This window comes from Anomaloglossus baeobatrachus, chromosome 3 (assembly GCF_048569485.1).
Source record: "Anomaloglossus baeobatrachus isolate aAnoBae1 chromosome 3, aAnoBae1.hap1, whole genome shotgun sequence".
Lineage (NCBI taxonomy): Eukaryota > Metazoa > Chordata > Amphibia > Anura > Aromobatidae > Anomaloglossus > Anomaloglossus baeobatrachus.
In genome coordinates, this window is record NC_134355.1 from 61,968,664 (window position 1) to 61,989,253 (window position 20,590).

At 47.6% G+C, this 20,590-nt stretch overlaps 1 protein-coding gene across 2 annotated transcripts in view; it reads left to right on the forward strand.

Annotated features, from left to right (window-relative positions):
* Positions 1-20,590, forward strand: part of MSH6 (mutS homolog 6) — a 132,632-nt gene that overhangs the window by 80,209 nt on the left and 31,833 nt on the right. For both annotated transcript variants that reach the window (XM_075339209.1, XM_075339210.1), the window contains 3 exons: positions 9,488-9,577; positions 13,974-14,128; positions 14,222-14,421. In XM_075339209.1, the coding sequence (XP_075195324.1) occupies positions 9,488-9,577; positions 13,974-14,128; positions 14,222-14,421 (445 nt within the window). The remainder of the gene's footprint in view (positions 1-9,487; positions 9,578-13,973; positions 14,129-14,221; positions 14,422-20,590) is intronic.

Sequence of the window (20,590 nt, forward strand, 5' to 3'; positions counted from 1 at the left end):
TTCACATCCCAGGCGTAGAAAACTGGGAAGCAGACTTCCTCAGTCGCCAGGGCATGGACGCAGGGGAATGGTCCCTTCACCCGGACGTGTTTCAGGAAATCTGTCGCCGCTGGGGAGTGCCGGACGTCGACCTAATGGCATCCCGGCACAACAACAAGGTCCCGGAATTCATGGCGAGGTCGCGCGATCAAAGAGCTCTGGCGGCAGACGCCTTGGTTCAAGATTGGTCGCAGTTTCAGCTCCCATACGTGTTTCCGCCTCTGGCGCTCTTGCCCAGAGTGCTACGCAAGATCAGATCCGAGTGCAGCCGCATCATACTCGTCGCTCCAGACTGGCCGAGGAGGTCGTGGTATCCGGATCTGTGGCATCTCACGATCGGTCGACCGTGGTCACTGCCAGACCGACCAGACTTACTGTCCCAAGGGCCGTTTTTCCATCAGAATTCTGCGGCCCTGAACCTGACTGTGTGGCCATTGAGTCCTGGATCCTAGCATCTGCAGGATTATCTCAAGGAGTCGTTGCCACAATGAGACAAGCTAGAAAGTCGAATTCGGCTAAGATCTACCACAGAACGTGGAAGATTTTCTTATCCTGGTGCTCTGCTCAGGGAGTGTCTCCCTGGCCATTTGCATTGCCCAAGTTTCTTTCCTTCCTGCAATCGGGGTTAGAAAAGGGCTTGTCGCTCAGCTCCCTTAAAGGGCAAGTTTCGGCACTATCCGTGTTTTTTCAGAAGCGTCTAGCACGTCTTTCTAAGGTGCGCACGTTCCTGCAGGGGGTCTGTCATATTGTGCCCCCGTACAAGCGGCCGTTAGATCCATGGGATCTGAACAGGGTACTAGTTGCTCTCCAGAAGCCGCCCTTCGAGCCTCTGAAGGAAGTTTCCTTTTCTCGGCTGTCACAGAAAGTGGCGTTTCTTGTTGCGATCACATCGCTTCGGCGAGTGTCTGAGCTGGCAGCTCTGTCATCCAAGGCTCCCTTCCTGGTGTTCCACCAGGACAAGGTAGTGCTGCGCCCTATTCCGGAGTTTCTCCCTAAGGTCGTATCCTCTTTTCATCTTAATCAGGATATATCCTTGCCTTCTTTTTGTCCTCATCCGGTTCACCGGTATGAAAAGGACTTACGTTTGCTAGATCTGGTGAGAGCACTCAGAATCTACATTTCCCGCACGGCGCCCATGCGCCGTGCCGATGCACTTTTTGTCCTTGTCGCTGGTCCGCGCAAGGGGTTGCAGGCTTCTAAAGCCACCCTGGCTCGATGGATCAAAGAACCAATTCTAGAGGCCTACCGTTCTGCGGGGCTTCCGGTTCCTTCAGGGCTAAAAGCCCACTCAACCAGAGCCGTGGGTGCGTCCTGGGCATTACGTCACCAGGCTTCGGCTCAACAGGTGTGCCAGGCAGCTACCTGGTCCAGTCTGCACACTTTCACCAAGCATTATCAGGTGCATACCTATGCTTCGGCGGATGCCAGCTTAGGTAGAAGAGTCCTGCAGGCGGCAGTGACACCCCCGTAGGGGAGGGCTGTTTTGCAGCTCTAACATGAGGTATTTCTTTACCCACCCAGGGACAGCTTTTGGACGTCCCAATCGTCTGGGTCTCCCAATAGAGCGCTGAAGAAGAAGGGAATTTTGTTACTTACCGTAAATTCCTTTTCTTCTAGCTCTTATTGGGAGACCCAGCACCCGCCCTGTTGTCCTTCGGGATGTTTTTTTTGTTGTTTGCGGGTACACATGTTGTTCATGTTGAACGGTTTTTCAGTTCTCCGATGTTATTCGGAGTTAATTTGTTTAAACCAGTTATTGGCTTCCTCCTTCTTGCTTTGGCACTAAAACTGGAGAACCCGTGATACCACGGGGGGGGTATAGCCAGAGGGGGAGGGGCCTTGCACTTTTAATGTAGTGCTTTGTGTGGCCTCCAGAGGGCAGTAGCTATACCCCAATCGTCTGGGTCTCCCAATAAGAGCTAGAAGAAAAGGAATTTACGGTAAGTAACAAAATTCCCTTCTTTGTCCTCATCCAGTTCATCGATATGAATTGGATTTGCATTTGTTGGATCTGATGAGAGCGCTCAGAATCTACATTTCCCGCACGGCGCCCCTGCGCCGCTCGGATGCAATCTTTGTACTTGTCGCTGGTCAGCGCAAAGGGTCGCAGGCTTTCAAATCCACCCTGGCTCAATGGATCAAGGAACCAATTCTTGAAGCCTACCGTTCTGCTGGACTTCCGGTTCCATCAGGGCTGAAGGCCCATTCTACCAGAGCCGTGGGTGCGTCCTGGACATTATGGCACCAGGCTACGGCTCAGCAGGTGTGCCAGGCGGCTACCTGGGCGAGTCTGCACACCTTCACCAAGCGTTATCAGGTGCATGCCTACGCTTAGGCGGATGCCAGCCTAAGTAGAAGAGTCCTGCAGGCGGCGGTTGCCTCCATGTAGGGAAGGGCTGTTTTTACAGTCCAAACTTGAGGTATTAATTTACCCACCCAGGGACTGCTTTTGGACGTCCCAATCGTCTGGGTCTCCCAATGGAGCGCCGAAGAAGAAGGGAATTTTGTTACTTACCGTAAATTCCTTTTCTTCTAGCTCCAATTGGGAGACCCAGCACCCGCCCCTGTTCCTTCGGGATTTTTGGTTGTTCGGGTACACATGTTGTTCATGTTGAATGGTTTCAGTTCTCCGATGTTCCTTCGGATTGAATTGTTTAACCAATTATTGGCTTTCCTCCTTCTTGCTTTTGCACTAAAACTGAAGCAGCCCGTGATCCCACGGGGGGTGTATATGCAGAAGGGGAGGGGCCTTACACTTTTTAGTGTAATACTTTGTGTGGCCTCCGGAGGCAGTAGCTATACACCCAATCGTCTGGGTCTCCCAATTGGAGCTAGAAGAAAAGGAATTTACGGTAAGTAACAAAATTCCCTTCTTTTCTTGGTTCATGGTTTAAGTTCTCCGAACATCCTTCGGATTGAATTTACCTTAGACCAATTTATAAGTTTCCTCCTTTCTGCTTTTGCACCAAAACTGAGGAGCCCGTGATGCACGGGAGGGTGTATAGGCAGAGGGGAGGGGTTTACACTTTTGAGTGTAATGCTTTGTGTGACCTCCGGAGGCATAAGCTATACACCCAATTGTCTGGGTCTCCCAATTGGAGCTAGAAGAAAAGGAATTTACGGTAAGTAAACAAAATTCCCTTCTTAACAGTCATGGAGAATAAAGCAGATTCCTCTGATAAGATATATTACAAAGTTTCTTATTTCTTTGTCGCTCCATTGGATGACCCAGACAATTGGGTGTATAGCTTCTGCCTCCGGAGGCCACACAAAGTATTACACTCAAAAGTGTAACCCCTCCCCTCTGCCTATACACCCTCCCGTGCCTCACGGGCTCCTCAGTTTTATGCTTTGTGTGGAAGGAGGCACACATCCACTCACACATCTCCATTTTAGTCAGCAGCAGCTGCTGATTGTATCGGTTGGAAGAAAAGAGGGCCCCCACGGGGCCCCCGGCATGCTCCCTTCTCACCCCACTATGTCGGCGGTGCTGTTAAGGTTGAGGTACCCATTGCGGGTACGATGGCCGGAGCCTCATGCCGTGTTTCCTTCTCCATCCCTGAGGGCTCTGGTAGAAGTGGGATCCGAAGCGGTCATCCAGGTTCTGGGACCGTGCTCCCTCCGCAGCCCCTGAGGGAATCTGCTGGACAGGAGCTTATCTATCTTCAGGGACAGGGCCCTGCATCCACGAGGTACTCTGTGTCCCCATGGGGACTGTGTATGGAGCGCCTGGGTTCCGGACGCCGCAACTGTCTGCTCAATTGTGAAGACCGGGGACTACCGCGCCTGCTTGTCGGCCGCGGTATTAAATTTAGTCCCCGGCTTCATCGCGGCCTAGTGGAAAACTCCCGCCCCCGGGCCTGTCTATCAGTGATAGGGGCGGGACAGCCGACCTGACGTCGGATATGAGGGCCGGGGCATCCTGTATGCTCCCTCCCCCCTCACTGATCACTGCGGGGACCCCAGATTCCCGCACTTTTTCTAACGCCGCCCCTGGCTTTACTCCTCCCCTGAGAGCTCCGGCAGACATCTTTAGGACATTCTGCCGGTGGAGAATCACACAGAACAGCTCTGCAGCTCTGGGAGACCAGGCAGGGAATCTGGAGCGCACACACCCCGCTTTTTAGCGGTCGGTAAGCCGCACCGGTCACTCGGTGTTGGTCCCCTCTGGTGCCGGTATAGATACGTGTATATATATACTTTTCTGTTCGGCCGGGCTGTTTACCCTTTTTTCTGTATACCCTCAGTGATCACGCTCCTAGGACACAACAGCATGTCGGTCACAAGGAGCAAGGGCACTAAAGCACAGGATTTTTTTGCGACATGTACCTCTTGTAGGGCCATGTTACCTGCGGGTTCCACCTACCCTCACTGTGAGCAATGCTCGACCCCTGTTACGCTTGCTCAGCCGGAGCCTCGGTCACTAGTGGGCCCCTCGGCTCAGGCAGACCCCCCTGCTTCTACTGTCCAGGTGGCAGCAACTGAGTTTGCAGTTTTTGCTGACAAGCTCTGAGTCACTCTCACAATCCATGGCTCAGTCTATGGACAAATGGTCTGCCAAGTTGCTGGAAGCCCTGCAGTCCAGACCGGTCCTTACACAGGCCCCGGACCCGGTTAGATCGGCACCTCCAGGTCCCTCTGGGTACACCCCGGCCGGGGTGGGCCCTAGGTCTCACGTGGAGGACTCCTCCACGGACCACAGTCCCAGACCAGCTAAGCGGGCTCGCTTGGAATCATCCCCGACTTCCTCACGCTGCTCGGGTTCCCAGCTTGAGGACTCTCTGGAGGACGAGGCGGAGGTCGCAGCTCAGGGCTCGGACCCTGATGTTGCTCTCAATCTTGATACACCTGAAGGGGACGCCTTAGTAAATGATCTTATCTCGTCCATCAATCAGGTGTTAGATCTATCTCCACCGCCTCCACCTATAGAGGAGTCGGCCTCTCAGCAGGAGAAACACCAGTTTCGGTTTCCCAAACGTATACGGAGTGCATTTTTTGATCACTCTAACTTCAGAGATGCTGTCCAGAAGCCCAGAGCGGTTCCGGACAAGCGCTTTACTAAGCGCCTTACTGACACACGTTACCCCTTCCCCGCTGACGTAGTTAAGGGTTGGGCTCAATGTCCTAAGGTAGATCCCCCAGTCTCCAGACTGGCGGCTAGATCCGTGGTTTCGGTTGCAGATGGCTCATCACTAAAAGATGCCACTGACAGGCAGAACTCCTGGTGAAATCCATCTATGAGGCCACGGGAGCGTCTTTTGCCCCGGCTTTTGCAGCAGTGTGGGCACTCCAAGCTATCTCAGCTTGTCTGGCTGAGATTAATGCGGTCACACGTACGTCTGCCCCGCAGGTTGCATCTTTAACCTCTCAGGTGTCGGCGTTTTCTTCCTACGCCATGAACGCAGTCCTAGACTCTGCTAGCCGTACAGCGGTGGCATCCGCTAATTCTGTTGCAGTCCGCAGGGCCATGTGGCTGCGCGAATGGAAGGCAGACTCTGCGTCCAAGAGGTTCTTAACCGGTTTGCCGTTTTCTGGCGAGAGATTGTTTGGCGAACGATTGGATGAGATTATTAAGGAATCCAAGGGAAAGGACTCCTCCTTACCCCAGTCCAAACCTAAGAGACCTCAGCAGCGGAAAATTACAATCGAGGTTTCGGTCCTTTCGTCCCTTCGCCAAGCCACAGTCCTCTTCGTCCAATAGACAGGACAAAGGCCAGAGGAACTCCTATGCGTGGCGTTCTAAGTCACGCCCCCAAAAGACCGCCGGAGGCACTGCTTCCAAGGCGGCCTCCTCATGACTCACGGCATCCCCGAACCGCATCCTCGGTCGGTGGCAGGCTCTCCTGCTTTCGCGACGCCTGGTGGCCACATGTTCAAGACCGATGGGTGAGAGACATCCTGTCTCACGGTTACAGGATAGAGTTCAGCTCTCGTCCTCAGACTCGTTTCTTCAGAACCTCCCCGCCCCCCGCGCGAGCAGACGCACTTTTTCAAGCAGTGGACGCTCTGAAAAAAGAAGGCGTCGTGACCCCCGTTCCCACTCAGGAACAGGGTCGCGGTTTTTACTCCAACTTATTTGTGGTACCAAAGAAGGACGGATCATTCCGTCCCGTTCTGGACCTCAAATTGCTCAACAAACACGTGAGCACCAGACGATTCCGGATGGAATCTCTCCGCTCGGTCATCGCCTCGATGTCACAAGGAGACTTCCTCGCATCGATCGACATCAAGGATGTCTATCTCCATGTGCCGATCGCACCAGAACATCAACGCTTTTTGCGTTTCGCCATAGGGGACGAACACCTTCAGTTCGTGGCTTTACCCTTCGGCCTGGCGACAGCCCCACGGGTTTTCACCAAAGTCATGGCATCCGTTGTGGCGATCCTGCATTCTCAGGGGCACTCGGTGATTCCTTACTTGGACGATCTCCTAGTCAGGGCACCTTCTCGGGCGGCGTGTCAACACAGCCTTACCGTCGCTCTGGAGACCCTCCAGCAGTTCGGGTGGCTCATCAACTTCCCAAAATCCAAGTTGACACCGACCCATTCTCTGACCTATCTAGGGATGGAGTTTCATACACAGTCAGCGGTAGTCAAGCTACCACTAGACAAACAGCTGTCACTGCAGGCAGGGGTGCAATCTCTGATTCAGACTCAGTCTCACCCCTTGAGACGTCTCATGCACTTCCTGGGGAAGATGGTAGCAGTGATGGAGGCAGTGCCCTTCACGCAATTCAATCTGCGACCACTCCAGTGGGACATTCTCCGCAAATGGGACAGGTCGAACTCTCTCGACAGGAACGTCTCTCTTTCCCTTGCAACAAAGACGTCCCTTCAGTGGTGGCTTCTTCCCACTTCTCTTTCACAGGGAAAATCCTTCCTGCCCCCTACCTGGGCTGTGGTCACCACGGCCGCGAGCCTGTCAGGGTGGGGAGCGGTGTTCCTTCATCACAGGGCTCAGGGAACCTGGACTCCGATAGTCTTCCCTTCAGATCAATGTCCTGGAGATAAGGGCAGTGTATCTGGCCCTAGTGGCTTTCCAGCAGCTGCTGGAAGGCAGGCAGATCCGTATCCAGTCGGACAACGCCACTGCCGTCGCATACATCAACCACCAGGGCGGCACGCGGAGTCGTCAAGCCTTCCAAGAAGTCCGGCGAATTCTGCAGTGGGTGGAAGCCACAGCATCCACCATCTCAGCAGTTTACATACCGGGCGTAGAAAACTGGGAAGCAGATTTTCTCAGTCGTCAGGGCATGGATGCGGGGGAATGGTCCCTGCACCCAGAGGTGTTTCGAGAGATCTGTCGCCGCTGGGGAACGCCGGACGTCGATCTCATGGCGTCACGGCACAACAACAAGGTCCCGACCTTCATGGCACGATCTCAGGATCAGAGCTCTGGCGGCGGACGCACTAGTTCAGGATTGGTCGCAGTTTTGACTACCTTATGTATTTCCTCCTCTGGCAATGCTGCCCAGAGTACTACGCAAGATCAGGTCCGACTGCCGTCGCGCCATTCTCGTCGCTCCAGACTGGCCGAGGCGGTCATGGTACCCGGATCTGTGGCATCTCACGGTGGGTCAGCCGTGGGCGCTGCCAGACAGCCCAGACTTGCTGTCGCAAGGGCCGTTTTTCCATCTGAATTCTGCGGCCCTCAACCTGACTGTGTGGCCATTGAGTCCTGGCTCCTAGCGGCTTCAGGGCTGTCTCAGGATGTCATTGCCACTATGAGACAGGCCAGGAAACCGACGTCCGCCAAGATCTATCACAGGACTTGGCGGATTTTCTTGTCCTGGTGTTCTGATAAAGGTCTTTCTCCCTGGCCTTTTGCCTTACCCACTTTTCTTTCCTTCCTTCAATCCGGAATGGATAAGGGGTTGTCACTTAGTTCTCTCAAAGGGCAAGTATCGGCACTTTCAATATTCTTTCAAAAGCGCCTGGCCAAGCTTCCGCAGGTCCGCACGTTCCTGCAGGGAGTTTGCCACATAGTCCCACCTTACAAGCACCCGCTTGAACCCTGGGACCTTAACAGGGTGCTAACGGCTCTTCAGAAACCGCCTTTTGAGCCACTGCGTGATGTCTCCTTATCACGTCTTTCGCAGAAGGTGGCATTTCTAGTAGCAGTTACTTCTCTCCGTAGAGTGTCGGAGCTTGCAGCACTGTCATGCAAAGCCCCCTTCCTGGTTTTTCACCAGGATAAGGTGGTTCTCCGTCCTGTTCCGGAATTTCTCCCTAAGGTGGTATCGCCTTTTCATCTCAATCAGGATATCACCTTACCTTCATTTTGCCCTAATCCAATTCACCGCTTTGAAAAGGATTTGCACTCATTAGATTTAGTGAGAGCATTCCGTTTCTACGTGTCTCGCACAGCGCCCCTGCGCCATTCAGATGCGCTTTTTGTCCTTGTGGCTGGTCAGCGTAAGGGTTTGCAAGCTTCCAGGTCAACCTTGGCTCGGTGGATCAAGGAACCGATTCTTGAAGCTTACCGTTCTTCGGGGCTTCCGATTCCTTCGGGGCTGAAAGCCCATTCTACCAGAGCCGTAGGGGCGTCCTGGGCATTGCGGCACCGGGCGACGGCGCAGCAGGTGTGTCAGGCAGCTACGTGGTCTAGTCTGCACACTTTCACAAAGCACTATCAAGTGCATGCCTATGCTTCGGCAGATGCCAGTCTAGGTAGGCGAGTCCTTCAGGCGGCGGTGGCCCACCTGTAAGAGGGAGTCGTGTCGGCTCTTGTTATAGAGGTTTTCTTTTACCCACCCAGGGACTGCTTTTGGACGTCCCAATTGTCTGGGTCTCCCAATGGAGCGACAAAGAAGAAGGGAATTTTGTTTACTTACCGTAAATTCCTTTTCTTCTAGCTCCTATTGGGAGACCCAGCACCCGCCCCTGTTCCCTTCGGGCTAGTTGTTCTTTTGTGTACACATGTTGTTCATGTTCAATTGTTTCATGGTTTCAGTTCTCCGAACATCCTTCGGATTGAATTTACCTTAGACCAATTTATAAGTTTCCTCCTTCCTGCTTTTGCACCAAAACTGAGGAGCCCGTGATGCACGGGAGGGTGTATAGGCAGAGGGGAGGGGTTACACTTTTGAGTGTAATACTTTGTGTGGCCTCCGGAGGCAGAAGCTATACACCCAATTGTCTGGGTCTCCCAATAGGAGCTAGAAGAAAAGGAATTTACGGTAAGTAAACAAAATTCCCTTCTTTCATGTGCACTATTTATTTCTGAAATGGAGTAATGGTCATTTTATATTTAAGTATGCAAATAGCATACATGTGGTCACTTGTCTGCCCACCCCCATGGTGAATCCCACAACCCTTTTACTATCATCTTGGTAAATCTAAAGACCAGGTAATGTTTGTCTGAACAGTCAGATATCAAATGCTTGTCCAACATTTCTTAACTAATGATGGTTTGGGGTTTTTTTTGTTTTTTTTATATAATCTTGTAGGTGAAAGCACTTTTTTTGTGGAATTAAGTGAAACCTCAAGTATACTCCAGCACGCGACTGAACATTCCCTGGTGCTCCTGGATGAACTCGGTATGTTTTAGGCAGTTTAAGGGTACATTACGATATGGAGACGCTGCATTCTAGACGCAGTGTGATCCCTCATGTAGAGACGCAAGTGTTCTCCACAGGAAAATGCAGCAGTTTGTACCCACGATCAGGAATCTGGGCATTGCAGCCTTTCCCTGTGTTCTCCCCACTGAGAGCACTTGTCTCTGCAAACATAAATTGACATGCTGGGTCACTTGTGGGGTGTGGGTTCTACTGTTTAGGCACATCAAGGGCTCTTCAAATGTGACATGGCGTCTGTTTCAGCCGGTTTTGTGTTCCAAAACTTAAATGGCGCTGCCTCCTTCCTGAGCCATGCTGTGCGCCCAAACAGTAGTTTTCCACCACATATAGGATCTGTGTGCTCAGCATTTGATATGCCATTACTCCCGCCTTCCATTTTCTCCTGTTACTCTTATGAAAATGCCAACATTTGAGACTAAAGCAATATTTTTGATGCAAAAAGTAAAATTTTATTTTTATTTTTTTTCCTTCCTCATTGCTTTAATTCTTGAAAAGCATCTAAAGGGTAAACTTCTTGGATGTGGTTTTGAGGGGTTCAGTTTTTAAAATTGTCACTTTTGGGTGTTTTCGGTTACCTAGGCCTCTCAAAACCATTTCAGATGTGATGTGGTCCCTAAAAAAATAAATTAAATTAAAATGGTTTTGTAAATTTAGTTGGGAAAAATGAGAAATTGCTGCTGATCCTTTTAATTCTAACTTCCTAACCAAAAAAAAAATTTTTAAGAAATGGTGCTGATGTAAAGCAGACACAAGGGAAATTGCTTATTAACTGTGTTATGCCACACAATTCTCTGGTTTAAGGGCATAAAAATTGAAGTATGAAAATAGCAAACCTTTCACCAAAATTCCTATATTTTCACAAATAACCTAAAATTGTCAACCTAAATCTCCTGCTCTCAGGAAGTACAATGTCACGGAAAAAACCAACTTCAATCACCAGGATTTGTTGAAGCGTTTCCGAGTTATAACCTCAGTAGTCGTAATATTTGGCCTCATCAGGAAGGTGAAAACAAGCTGGGGGGTGAAGGGGTTAAAATGCAATCTCTTTATGAGGAATACACTACACTGACATTAAAGGTGCATTTTATTTTTTTTATGTCCTTTCCTTGTCGATTCATTATCCCAATATGTAAAGATCCAATGTGTCACACTGATGAAGCCGAATCTCTATTTGCGGGTCATCCTTAACCCTCAACTGGTGAGATGGGGTTTGCAACACCCCAAGGAAAGTTTGTTCAGCTGCCATTCATTGGAAAATATTGGAATGAATCATCAATGTATTACATTTTCTGATACTTGTGGATGTCAAACATTTGGTATACTCATGTGTAATCAATCGCCAATAAGAAAACAAAGCAAACGGGATCTTTGCATTTTCTGTAAAAATTAGAGATTTCTAAACACTGGGGTTATAGAAATCCCCACATCACCAGTTGCGTGACAAAAATCCCACCTCACCAGTTGAGGGTTGATGTTTATTTCGGCTATTAACCCCCTCTGATCGGCTCAAAAAAAAAAAAATTTGCTAAAGTCGATACTTTCTGTAGATTCTTTGGTTCAGTTTGCTTTTCTGTTCCATCTTTTTCGTTCATGTATCGCAGAGCGATGTGCAATCTGATTTTTAATTTGGCTTAGATATCCGTCCCACGTCAATGTTTCAACAGAGACCTGTCAATACATAACATCTCTGCTATTGCAGGTAAAACAAAAACCTTTAACCCCTTCACAACCTTAGAGGTACTGGAATATCCAAGGTCGTGTCCCTCCTTTTGATGCGGGCTCGCACAGTGAGCGTACATGTCTCCCTGCAGATGTCGACTGAGCCGATCAGTTTTGAATGTTCGTGGACGAACTTTTTTTTTTATTTTGCATTATTTAAAGAGCAATATATACAGTAGGAGGATGTATCCACGAGGCAAACCAGTCATGCGATAATCAATAACTTGTTCCCTTCATACCATAGAAGGTGGAATAGCTGGAATCTCTTTATAAAAAGCAATAATCCCTAGAAAATATTATGTACCAGCTCTACCTCCTTTCCAAACATACCTGCCTCCCACCCCTTACATGCATCCATCCCCTCCCCCTTCCCTGGTGTTTTTTTTTTATTTTATTTTTTTATTCTTCTCTCTTGTTCTATTTCTTTCTCTTTCCTTTCAATATTATATCTAGATTAGTTTTCAGTTATTTCCTGTTAATTATAATAAGGTTAAATCACCAATATTAATTAGATATTTATTTGAGAAAACTATGCACTGTAATTAGTAGGTGATTGTTCTTCCTTATCCTTTTTCCTTCCAACTTCTCCATCCCTGTTCCTTTGTTTCCCCAAATAAAAACCTTTTCCTTAATTTTTCCACCCCATTCCCCCCCCCCCCCCTCCAAGATATTGTTAATCTTTATGCTTAGATCAAATGTTATATGTATTGACAATTCTTACTCAAAAAATCTCAAAAATGTTGTTCAATTCTTTTACTTTGCCTAGAAGTTAATAAAAATTATTGAAACACGAGGCAAACGAGTATGCCCCTTAACGACATATGACATCCTTCCCTGCACATGTCAGCTGATGTTAATCAGTCATGTGCCTATAAGAGCTGTCCACGGCTGTTAACCAGTTAAATCCCACTACAATCTGTGACATCCGGATTTAACACGCATCGGCAAGGAGCACACTATTCCTTGCACTGATGGGTTGTCCTGGCAGTCGGGTCAGCTGATGACCCCAGTGTCATTACGATCCTCCTGTGAATGCCGGCATTTATAGGAAATGGTGATTTCTGCTCTACAGAGCGGTGCTGATGCTCTGCTCCATAGGGCACAAACAATAGGATAATCGCAGCTACAAGTCCCGTAAGGAGACTAGTAAATAACAATAAAAAGTAATGAAGAAAACACAGGTTCAACTCTCCCCCCTTTTTTATTTTTTGTTCTCAATGTAAATAAAAAAAATACACATTTGGTATCTCGTTCAGAAATGCCCACCAATCTGTCATATAAAATAAATTAACCTACAAAAGGACATAACCAAACAGTTCGTTACATTCTTGTGTTGGAAATTTGTAAATGTTTTCAATATACGTTCATGATGATTATTGTAATTGTGAAAAAATACTTAATAAAAAAGATTGAACATAAAATAAATTAACCTGATTGGTAAACAGTGTAACAAGCAAAAAAAATTAAACTCGAGAATTACTCTTCTTTTGGCAGTCTGCAATAACAAATGATGAAAATATTGTATCTACCCCAAAGGTTATCAGTAAAAACATCAGCGCAGGGTGCATGAAATAAGCATTACTACAGCCCCAGATCCCAAAAAATGACTCTTGCTGGTCTCAAAAAATGGTGACAGCAACTTTTTTTTTTTTTTTTTGACTGCCAGGTCAGTTTTCAATGGAAAATAAAACACAAAAACAATTGAGGAATTGAACTTTTTTTTTTTTCTTTTTTTTCTTTTCAATTTCACCACACTTGGAATTTTTTTCCCATTTATCAGTACACTGGCAAAATTAATGGTGTCATTCAAAAGTACAACTCGTCCTGGAAGAAACAAGCCCTCATATGGCTATAATGACTGAAAAATAAAGTTATGGCTTTTGGAAGAAGAGAAAAAAAAGTTCTAAAACAGAAAATTGCCATAGTCTGAAGGAAGGGGGTTAAATTAAAGGGGTTGTCCAGGCTTGGTTCAAGTCTGCAGTTTCTCTTTTTGAATCTACATAATGCACAGGGCGCATTGTCAGGATTCTCTGGTGCCGGGAGAGCTCAGGCATGGGATGAAAAATATGCGATTTGCATACTTCTCGCCACATTCCGACTAGACTTATTCCGCCTCGCTCAATTAATTGTATTGAGCAAGGAAGCGCACGTCTAGTCTGTACATGACTGCATGTATGCAAATTGCAAACTTGTGGACACACGCTGCCCACCCAGGTATTGGGGACTCCTAAGAGCGTGCACTGTGTGCATAGAGATTGCAAATCTGAGCCCCAAGCCTGGACAACCCCTTTTTACTAATAAAAGCTTTTTGATTTTTGTAAGGCCGCTTTCACATTGCGTTTTTACCTACGGTCAGTGGTCCCGTCAGGGCATCCGTCCGAAACGTTCGGGTGCTCGCCTGCAGAAAATGTATATGCCTGAAAATTGTGCAAGACAGAGCGCACGCTGACTCAGTCTGTTCCATTATAGTCAATATCCCCGTCGGCATATGCGTCCGAAACCCATTTTGGAGGGGGGGGGATTCGGAAGGATTCCCCTACAGAACCAGTGAACATAGGTTAAAAACGCAATATGAAAGCTGACTTAAGGATGACTGAAGTCTGAGTTTCCATGCTGATTGTATCACTGTATTTTACAGGGAGGGGCACGGCTACATTTGATGGGACAGCCATTGCCAGTGCTGTTGTTAAGGAGCTCTCTGAAAGGATTAAATGCCGCACGTTGTTTTCCACACACTATCATTCATTAGTGGAGGATTACTCTCATTGTGCGGCTGTACGGCTGGGGCACATGGTAAGTTACTACTTCTGTTAAGCGGGGGGGAGGTGGTTGATTGTATATCCCACTTGTTGCACTAATGGTATATATATCGTTACTCTTTATTAGGCTTGTATGGTTGAAAATGAATGTGAGGATCCCAGTCAGGAGACAATCACTTTTCTTTACAAGTTTATCAAGGGAGCTTGCCCTAAAAGCTATGGATTCAATGCAGCAAGACTGGCCAACATCCCTGATGAGATTATTCACACTGGTCATAAGAAGGCACGAGACTTTGAAAGCAACATACTGTCCGTGAAGATATTCAGGTAGGATTACCGTGATTTTTGGACATAACTCAAATTGTTAATTCATAAATCAATAGCACGCTGAAAATAAGCAGTTACTGATGAGATTCGAGGTAGATAAGGGAGTGGATGGAGCTCAGCCTCTGGTGTGCTGCCGGCTGCCACCAGCACTGCCTCATCATAGAATCTCATCAGTCTGTCAAAATATCTGTTTCCTTCATCCTATTTAAAGGGGTTTGCCACTAAAAGTGACCATAGAATAAGTGATAACTTGATTGATGGGGTCTGACTGCCGAGAATTGCACCACTAAAGTTATAATACTTTTTAAATTGGACCTGCTCTGTTCATTCCCTATGAGCTGATTTCCAGGCAAAGTTTTCTGATTCGTAAGTGTCCCAGCAGAGGAGCACATACGGCAAACAGCAAGTTTACTAGGTATTCAGTGGATAATTTGTTTTAACCAGAGAACCTGGAAGGATAATCTTGGGACAAGTGGCACAAAAACCATAATCCCCATAAATCCTACCACTCAAAATCCCTTATTAGATGGGGCATAAATCGCAATATCGTTCTAATGACGGCAATAATAGCAATGTGTAATAGCTGGTAGCGATCATAATATCGTTCGATTGTCATGAAGCCAGATCTTTAAACTTGCTTAAAAATTATCACTTGTCAGCATAAAATGTCACTGTTTAATAAGTCTCTTATAAGCTATGATACATACTTTTTATAAATGACCAGCAACTTTCCAGCGATCTTTCAAGCAAACATTTGATTTTCTAAAAAAAAAATGAGCTTGTACGCACAATAGTGACGCGATAACACCTTTTAGAAGTGTGTGATACCTTCAAAATGAGAGAGAGAGATAGATATAGATATATTCTCTAATATATAATGTTTATGTATGTGCCATTGTGATTACTCGCTAATCCCACCCCCACCCCATTAAGACACACGGCTCCGCCCCATGTCCATTACCACATGCGGCTCCGCTTCAATTACCACACGTGGCTCCGCCCCCTCCATTACCACACGCGGCTCCGCCCTCCCGCCCATTATACACACAGCTCTGCTACATCCACACTCTAAACCCCTCCTGACCCCACACAAGCTTCACCTCATCCAGCACCATGACAACCAGCACGCTGAGGAACTGATCATGTGACTCCTCCCCTCCACGTGCAGTGTAGTGTCAGTGATTAACCCGTCACAATGATTAACCCTTACACCGCCAGCCTGCCGGGAAAGTCGACAATATTCAAGACTGCAGTGGAGTGCCACAGTGATTAACCCTTACACCGCCAGCCCGCCGGGAAACCCAATATTCAAGGCTGCAGTGTGGTGTCACGGTGATTAACCCTTACACCCCCAACCAGACGGGAAACCTACCAATATTCAACTCTGCAGTGTAGTGCCATGGAGATTAACACTTACCTTGGGGGGGAGAGCTATATTCCAGGGAAGAGAGCTGTATACCCTTGGGGGGGGGGGAACCTGTATACCCTTGGGGAGAGGGGAGCTGTATAACCTTGAAGGGACAGCTGTATATCCTTGTGGGGGAGGTCAGCTGTATACCCTTGGAGGGGGGGAGCTGTATACCCTTGGGGGGGGGGGGAGGGCTGTATTATACCCTTGGTGGGAGGACAGCTGTATACCTTTTGGTGAGCTGTATAACCTTGGGGAGGGAGCTGTATACCCACAGCAGAGTCCTGCATACACTGAGGAGGTGATCATAGTGGGCGTGCCGAGCATTAGCTGGCTGGAAACAGCTAGTATATACAGTATACATTTGTCCAATATTGGCAGTTTTTGAAAAGTTGTGAGTTTAGAAATGTAAACTTCAGTAGCAAGAGTTGATTTGTGAAATTCCTAAATTAAGGCCTTTGTCTTTCCTCCACTTATCTAGAATACATACCTTTCCAAACAATATGCTAGAAAATGCACAGGCTTCTATAGTAAATGTAAATGCCTGATTAATGTGTCTTAAACAGGTGACTTTTGCGCATATTGCAAAGTGCAAGATATTTATCAAAGCATGAGCAAGAGAACACTAAAAACATTTAAAAAGGGAATTGAACCACAAAACAATGGAGAAAACCCTGTAACATTCCAGCTCTCAATTAATGAATAACCCTCCACTGCAGCACTATTTATTTTCTTCCTCTTCAATCTTAGCCCATTGTCTACTTCTACGATGTTCTGATATTATTATTAGTTTGCCAAATTGGCTCTGGTAACTTGCATTATTTGTATGTTGGTTTGTTTATACTGGACCTCTATACCATTTTGTAAGGTGGAGTATTTCATTATTGAGAGCTGGAATGTGTCCATTGTTTTGTGGTTCAATTTCCTCCTTTACTATTTAGGTATTTCTCACTCTCCATTGTTTGTATTCTAGATAAATCAATACACAGGACCCTAGTCTAACAGCCAGGTTTCTTGTAAACCACCTGAAACCTCCCATGCCACTGATAATTAGTAGACACAATATAACGTGACACCAACCCTACAAATCATAACCAGCCTTGGGGATTCCAAAAGTGAGGTGGTGGTTGGTTCAATAACCATGGAATACAATCTCTGCTGCTGGACTAGGGTGCTGTTAATGTATTCATTTTTGATTTTCATAATTTTAATCCCCTTTTTAAAGTGCACCAATCAGGATTTTGTTTATAACCTAAAGCTAGTGCTATACTGGCACTATCAGGCTGATTCTCTACATACCTGTAGTGGTTAGGTCGGATGTATAGGTTTTGAAATCAAAGAAAGTTTATAAAATCAGCATCTCCTTGAGGGACTGCAGCTGAGGATTAGAGAATAGCTGGGGGGCATTCATAGTTATCCCCTTCCCGTTAGAATTAGCATAAGTACTATACAATCGATTCAAATATTCACTAGTAGGACCTGTGAGGTCATACCCATGTGACCAGAAGGGGTGGGGCCTCAGCCAACAGAAAAATGTTGCTTCCTGGTATCAGCTTTGTTGGCTGGGGCCCCATCCCTTCTGGTCACATGGGTATGGCCTCAAAGGTCCTACTAGTGAATATTTGAATCGATTGTATAGTACTTATCCCCTCCCTGTTAGACTTAGCATAACTATGCATACCCCCCCCCCCCCCTTCCCCTATTTTCTGATCCTCAGCTGCTGTCACTGAAGAGGCTGATTTTAGGTTTTGAAATTTGGTATGTAGAGAATCAGCCTGGTAGTGCCAGTATAGCACTGGCTTTAGGTTACATACGAAAATTCTGGTGATTGGTTCCCTTTAAAGGGAACCTGTCACCAGTTTTTTGCCCTATAAGCTGTGGCCACCACAACTGGGCTCTTATATACAGTATTCTAACATGCGGTATATAAGAGCCCAGGCCGCTGGGTATAACATAAAACAAAAACACTTTATAATACCTAGGTCACTCCGGTGCACAACGGTCAGATGGGTGGCGCCGTTCTCCGGGATCGGTGGCTCTCCTTTCAGCCATCTTGGTCTTCCTTATTCTGAAGCCGCAGTGCATGACGCATCTGTCATACACACGCACTAGCATTGAGGTCCTGCGCAGGCGCACTTTGATCTGCCTGTCATGCACCGCGGCTTCAGAATAAGGAAGACCAAGATGGTCGGACGGGGAGGCGCCAGTCCTCGGAGAATGGCGCAACCCATCCGACCGCTGTGCACCGAAGCGACCTTCTAGGTGTGTATTAAGTGTTTTTTATGTTCTACCCAGCACCCTGCGCTCTTATATACAGGATTCTAACATGCTGTATATAAGAGCCCGGTGGTGGTGGCCGCAGCTTATAGGGCAAAAAAGTGGTGACAGGTTCTCTTCAAGCTAGTTTCACATGGACTGTGTAGAGAACAGAAGACTAGACCACCTGCTCTCCTGATCTGCTTCATAAATGGCTATGCAGCAGCTGGCACAGGGTGGGAGACTTGGTGGTCAGGTCTCTTATAAATGCTTGAAATGTGCCCCCCCCCCCCCTGTATTTATCTCCCAGTCTGAGCCTTGGGTCTCACTCACATTAGCATACAGTATCTCATGTGAGAGAATTGGATGTGTGATGGTAATTACACTGATCAAGCTCTTAAGGCCCCGTCACACTAAGCAACATCGCTAGCAACATCGCTGGTAACGAACAACTTTTGTGACGTTGCTAGCGATGTTGCTGTGTGTGACATCCAGCAACAACCTGGCCCCTGCTGTGAGGTCGTTGGTTGTTGCTGAATGTCCTGGGCCATTTTTTAGTTGTTGCTGTCCTGCTGTGAAGCACAGATCGCTGTGTGTGACAGCGAGACAGCAACAACTAATGTGCAGTGAGCAGGGAGCCAGCTTCTGCTGAGGCTGGTAACTAATGTAAACATCGGGTAACCAAGAAGCCCTGTCCTTGGTTACCCGATATTTACCTTTGATACCAGCCTCCTCCGCTCTCACTGCCTGTGCTGCCGGCTCCTGCTCTGTGCACATGTAGCTGCAGCACACATCAGGTAATTAACCCGATGTGTGCTGTAACTAGGAGAGCAAGGAGCCAGCACTAAGCAGTGTGCGCTGCTCCCTGCTCTGTGCACATTTAGCTGCAGCACACATCAGGCAATTAACCCGATGTGTGCTGTAACTAGGAGAGCAAGGAGCCAGCACTAAGCAGTGTGCGCTGCTCCCTGCTCTGTGCACATTTAGCTGCAGCACACATCGGGTTAATTAACCTGATGTGTGCTGTAACTAGGAGACTGGGGGCTGGTCACTGGTTGCTGGTGAGCTCACCAGCAACTCGTGTAGCCACGCTCCAGCAATCCCTGCCAGGTCAGGTTGCTGGTGGGATCGCTGGAGCGTCGCAGTGTGACAGCTCACCAGCAACCTCCTAGCAACTTACCAGCGATCCCTATCGTTGTTGGGATCGCTGGTAAGTTGCTTAGTGTGACTGGACCTTTAGAGAGTGAGCGGAGTGTCATTCACTGTGAGCAGATTCTCTCGCATGTGCGGAATAGATTTTCTCCATTGTCTGTCTTTGATATCCACAAGTGCAATTGGCATGAGAAAAACACTGATAGTGCTCACGTGTTGTAGAAAGACATGGACCATAACCTCCAACATCCTAGGTTGATTAATGCCACTAGGCAAAAACGTATACACCTGAACATGAGGTTCTTGGTTTAACATTCTGAACAGACTGTATGAAGCCCACAGCACTATCAAGGCGAATCTGAGTGGGTCCCGAACTCTGATGCCTTGGGCTATGTGCCCACGCTGCGGACTTCGCGCGGATTTTGCCGCGGATTTGCCGAAAATCTGCAGCAGCAGCACTTCCAAGCCATTTCAATGGCATTTTGGAAATGCTGTGTCCATGCTGCGGATTTTTCCGCTGTGGATTTGCCGCGGATTTTGATCCGGAAAAATCTGCAGCATGTCAGTTGTTTGGTGCAGATTTGGTCCGGATTTTTGGTTTTGAATGGGGGGAAAAAAAAAATGAAATCCGCATCAAAATCCGCGGTAAATCCGCGGGTGCGGATTTGCTGCGAAAATCGCGGATTTTCAGGCAGAAAAATCCGCAGGGACATTCTAGCGTGGACACACAGCCTTGAAGGTGTAGTGCTGTGCGCCAACCACTACCACAACGACAGGTGACCTGGTGCTACACAGCGCCCATGCTGCAAGGCTGAGTCCCCAAGACTCCAGGCCACACAGCACAAACACCCTGTGAATGGAGCTGAATAACTTTCCTTCTTCCAGCTCCCAGAATGTGAAGGAAGAGCAAAGAAAAGGCAGACCTCTTGCAGGCTCCTGCTAATTAAAAACACTTGTGCCAAATTGGAGGAGTGCTGGTCAAAGTAAAAAAAGGATACAACATGCATTGTTCTGCCTTTTGCTCTGGTCACACACTGAGCTTGTGGAAGGTGTCTGCCAGCTCCTTTCACATGGGTGTTGGTGCTCAGTGGTGGTTTTGTGTCATGGTGGCTCAGCCTTGCAGCATGGGTGTTGTGAGGCAGCAGGTCGCCTGCCCTGCTGGTACACTGTAACTACAGCGGTGGTTGGTGTGCAGCGCCGCACTTTTTTAAAAGTAAGGTATCGCGGTTTTCTATTTTTGTATTAATGGGGATTATGAAATCCTATTTTTTTAATACAAAATTAAATTCACTGTTTTAGTTTTTAATTAATTCTAGTTTTACTGAAGCACTGGGGGCTGCCATCATGGATTTG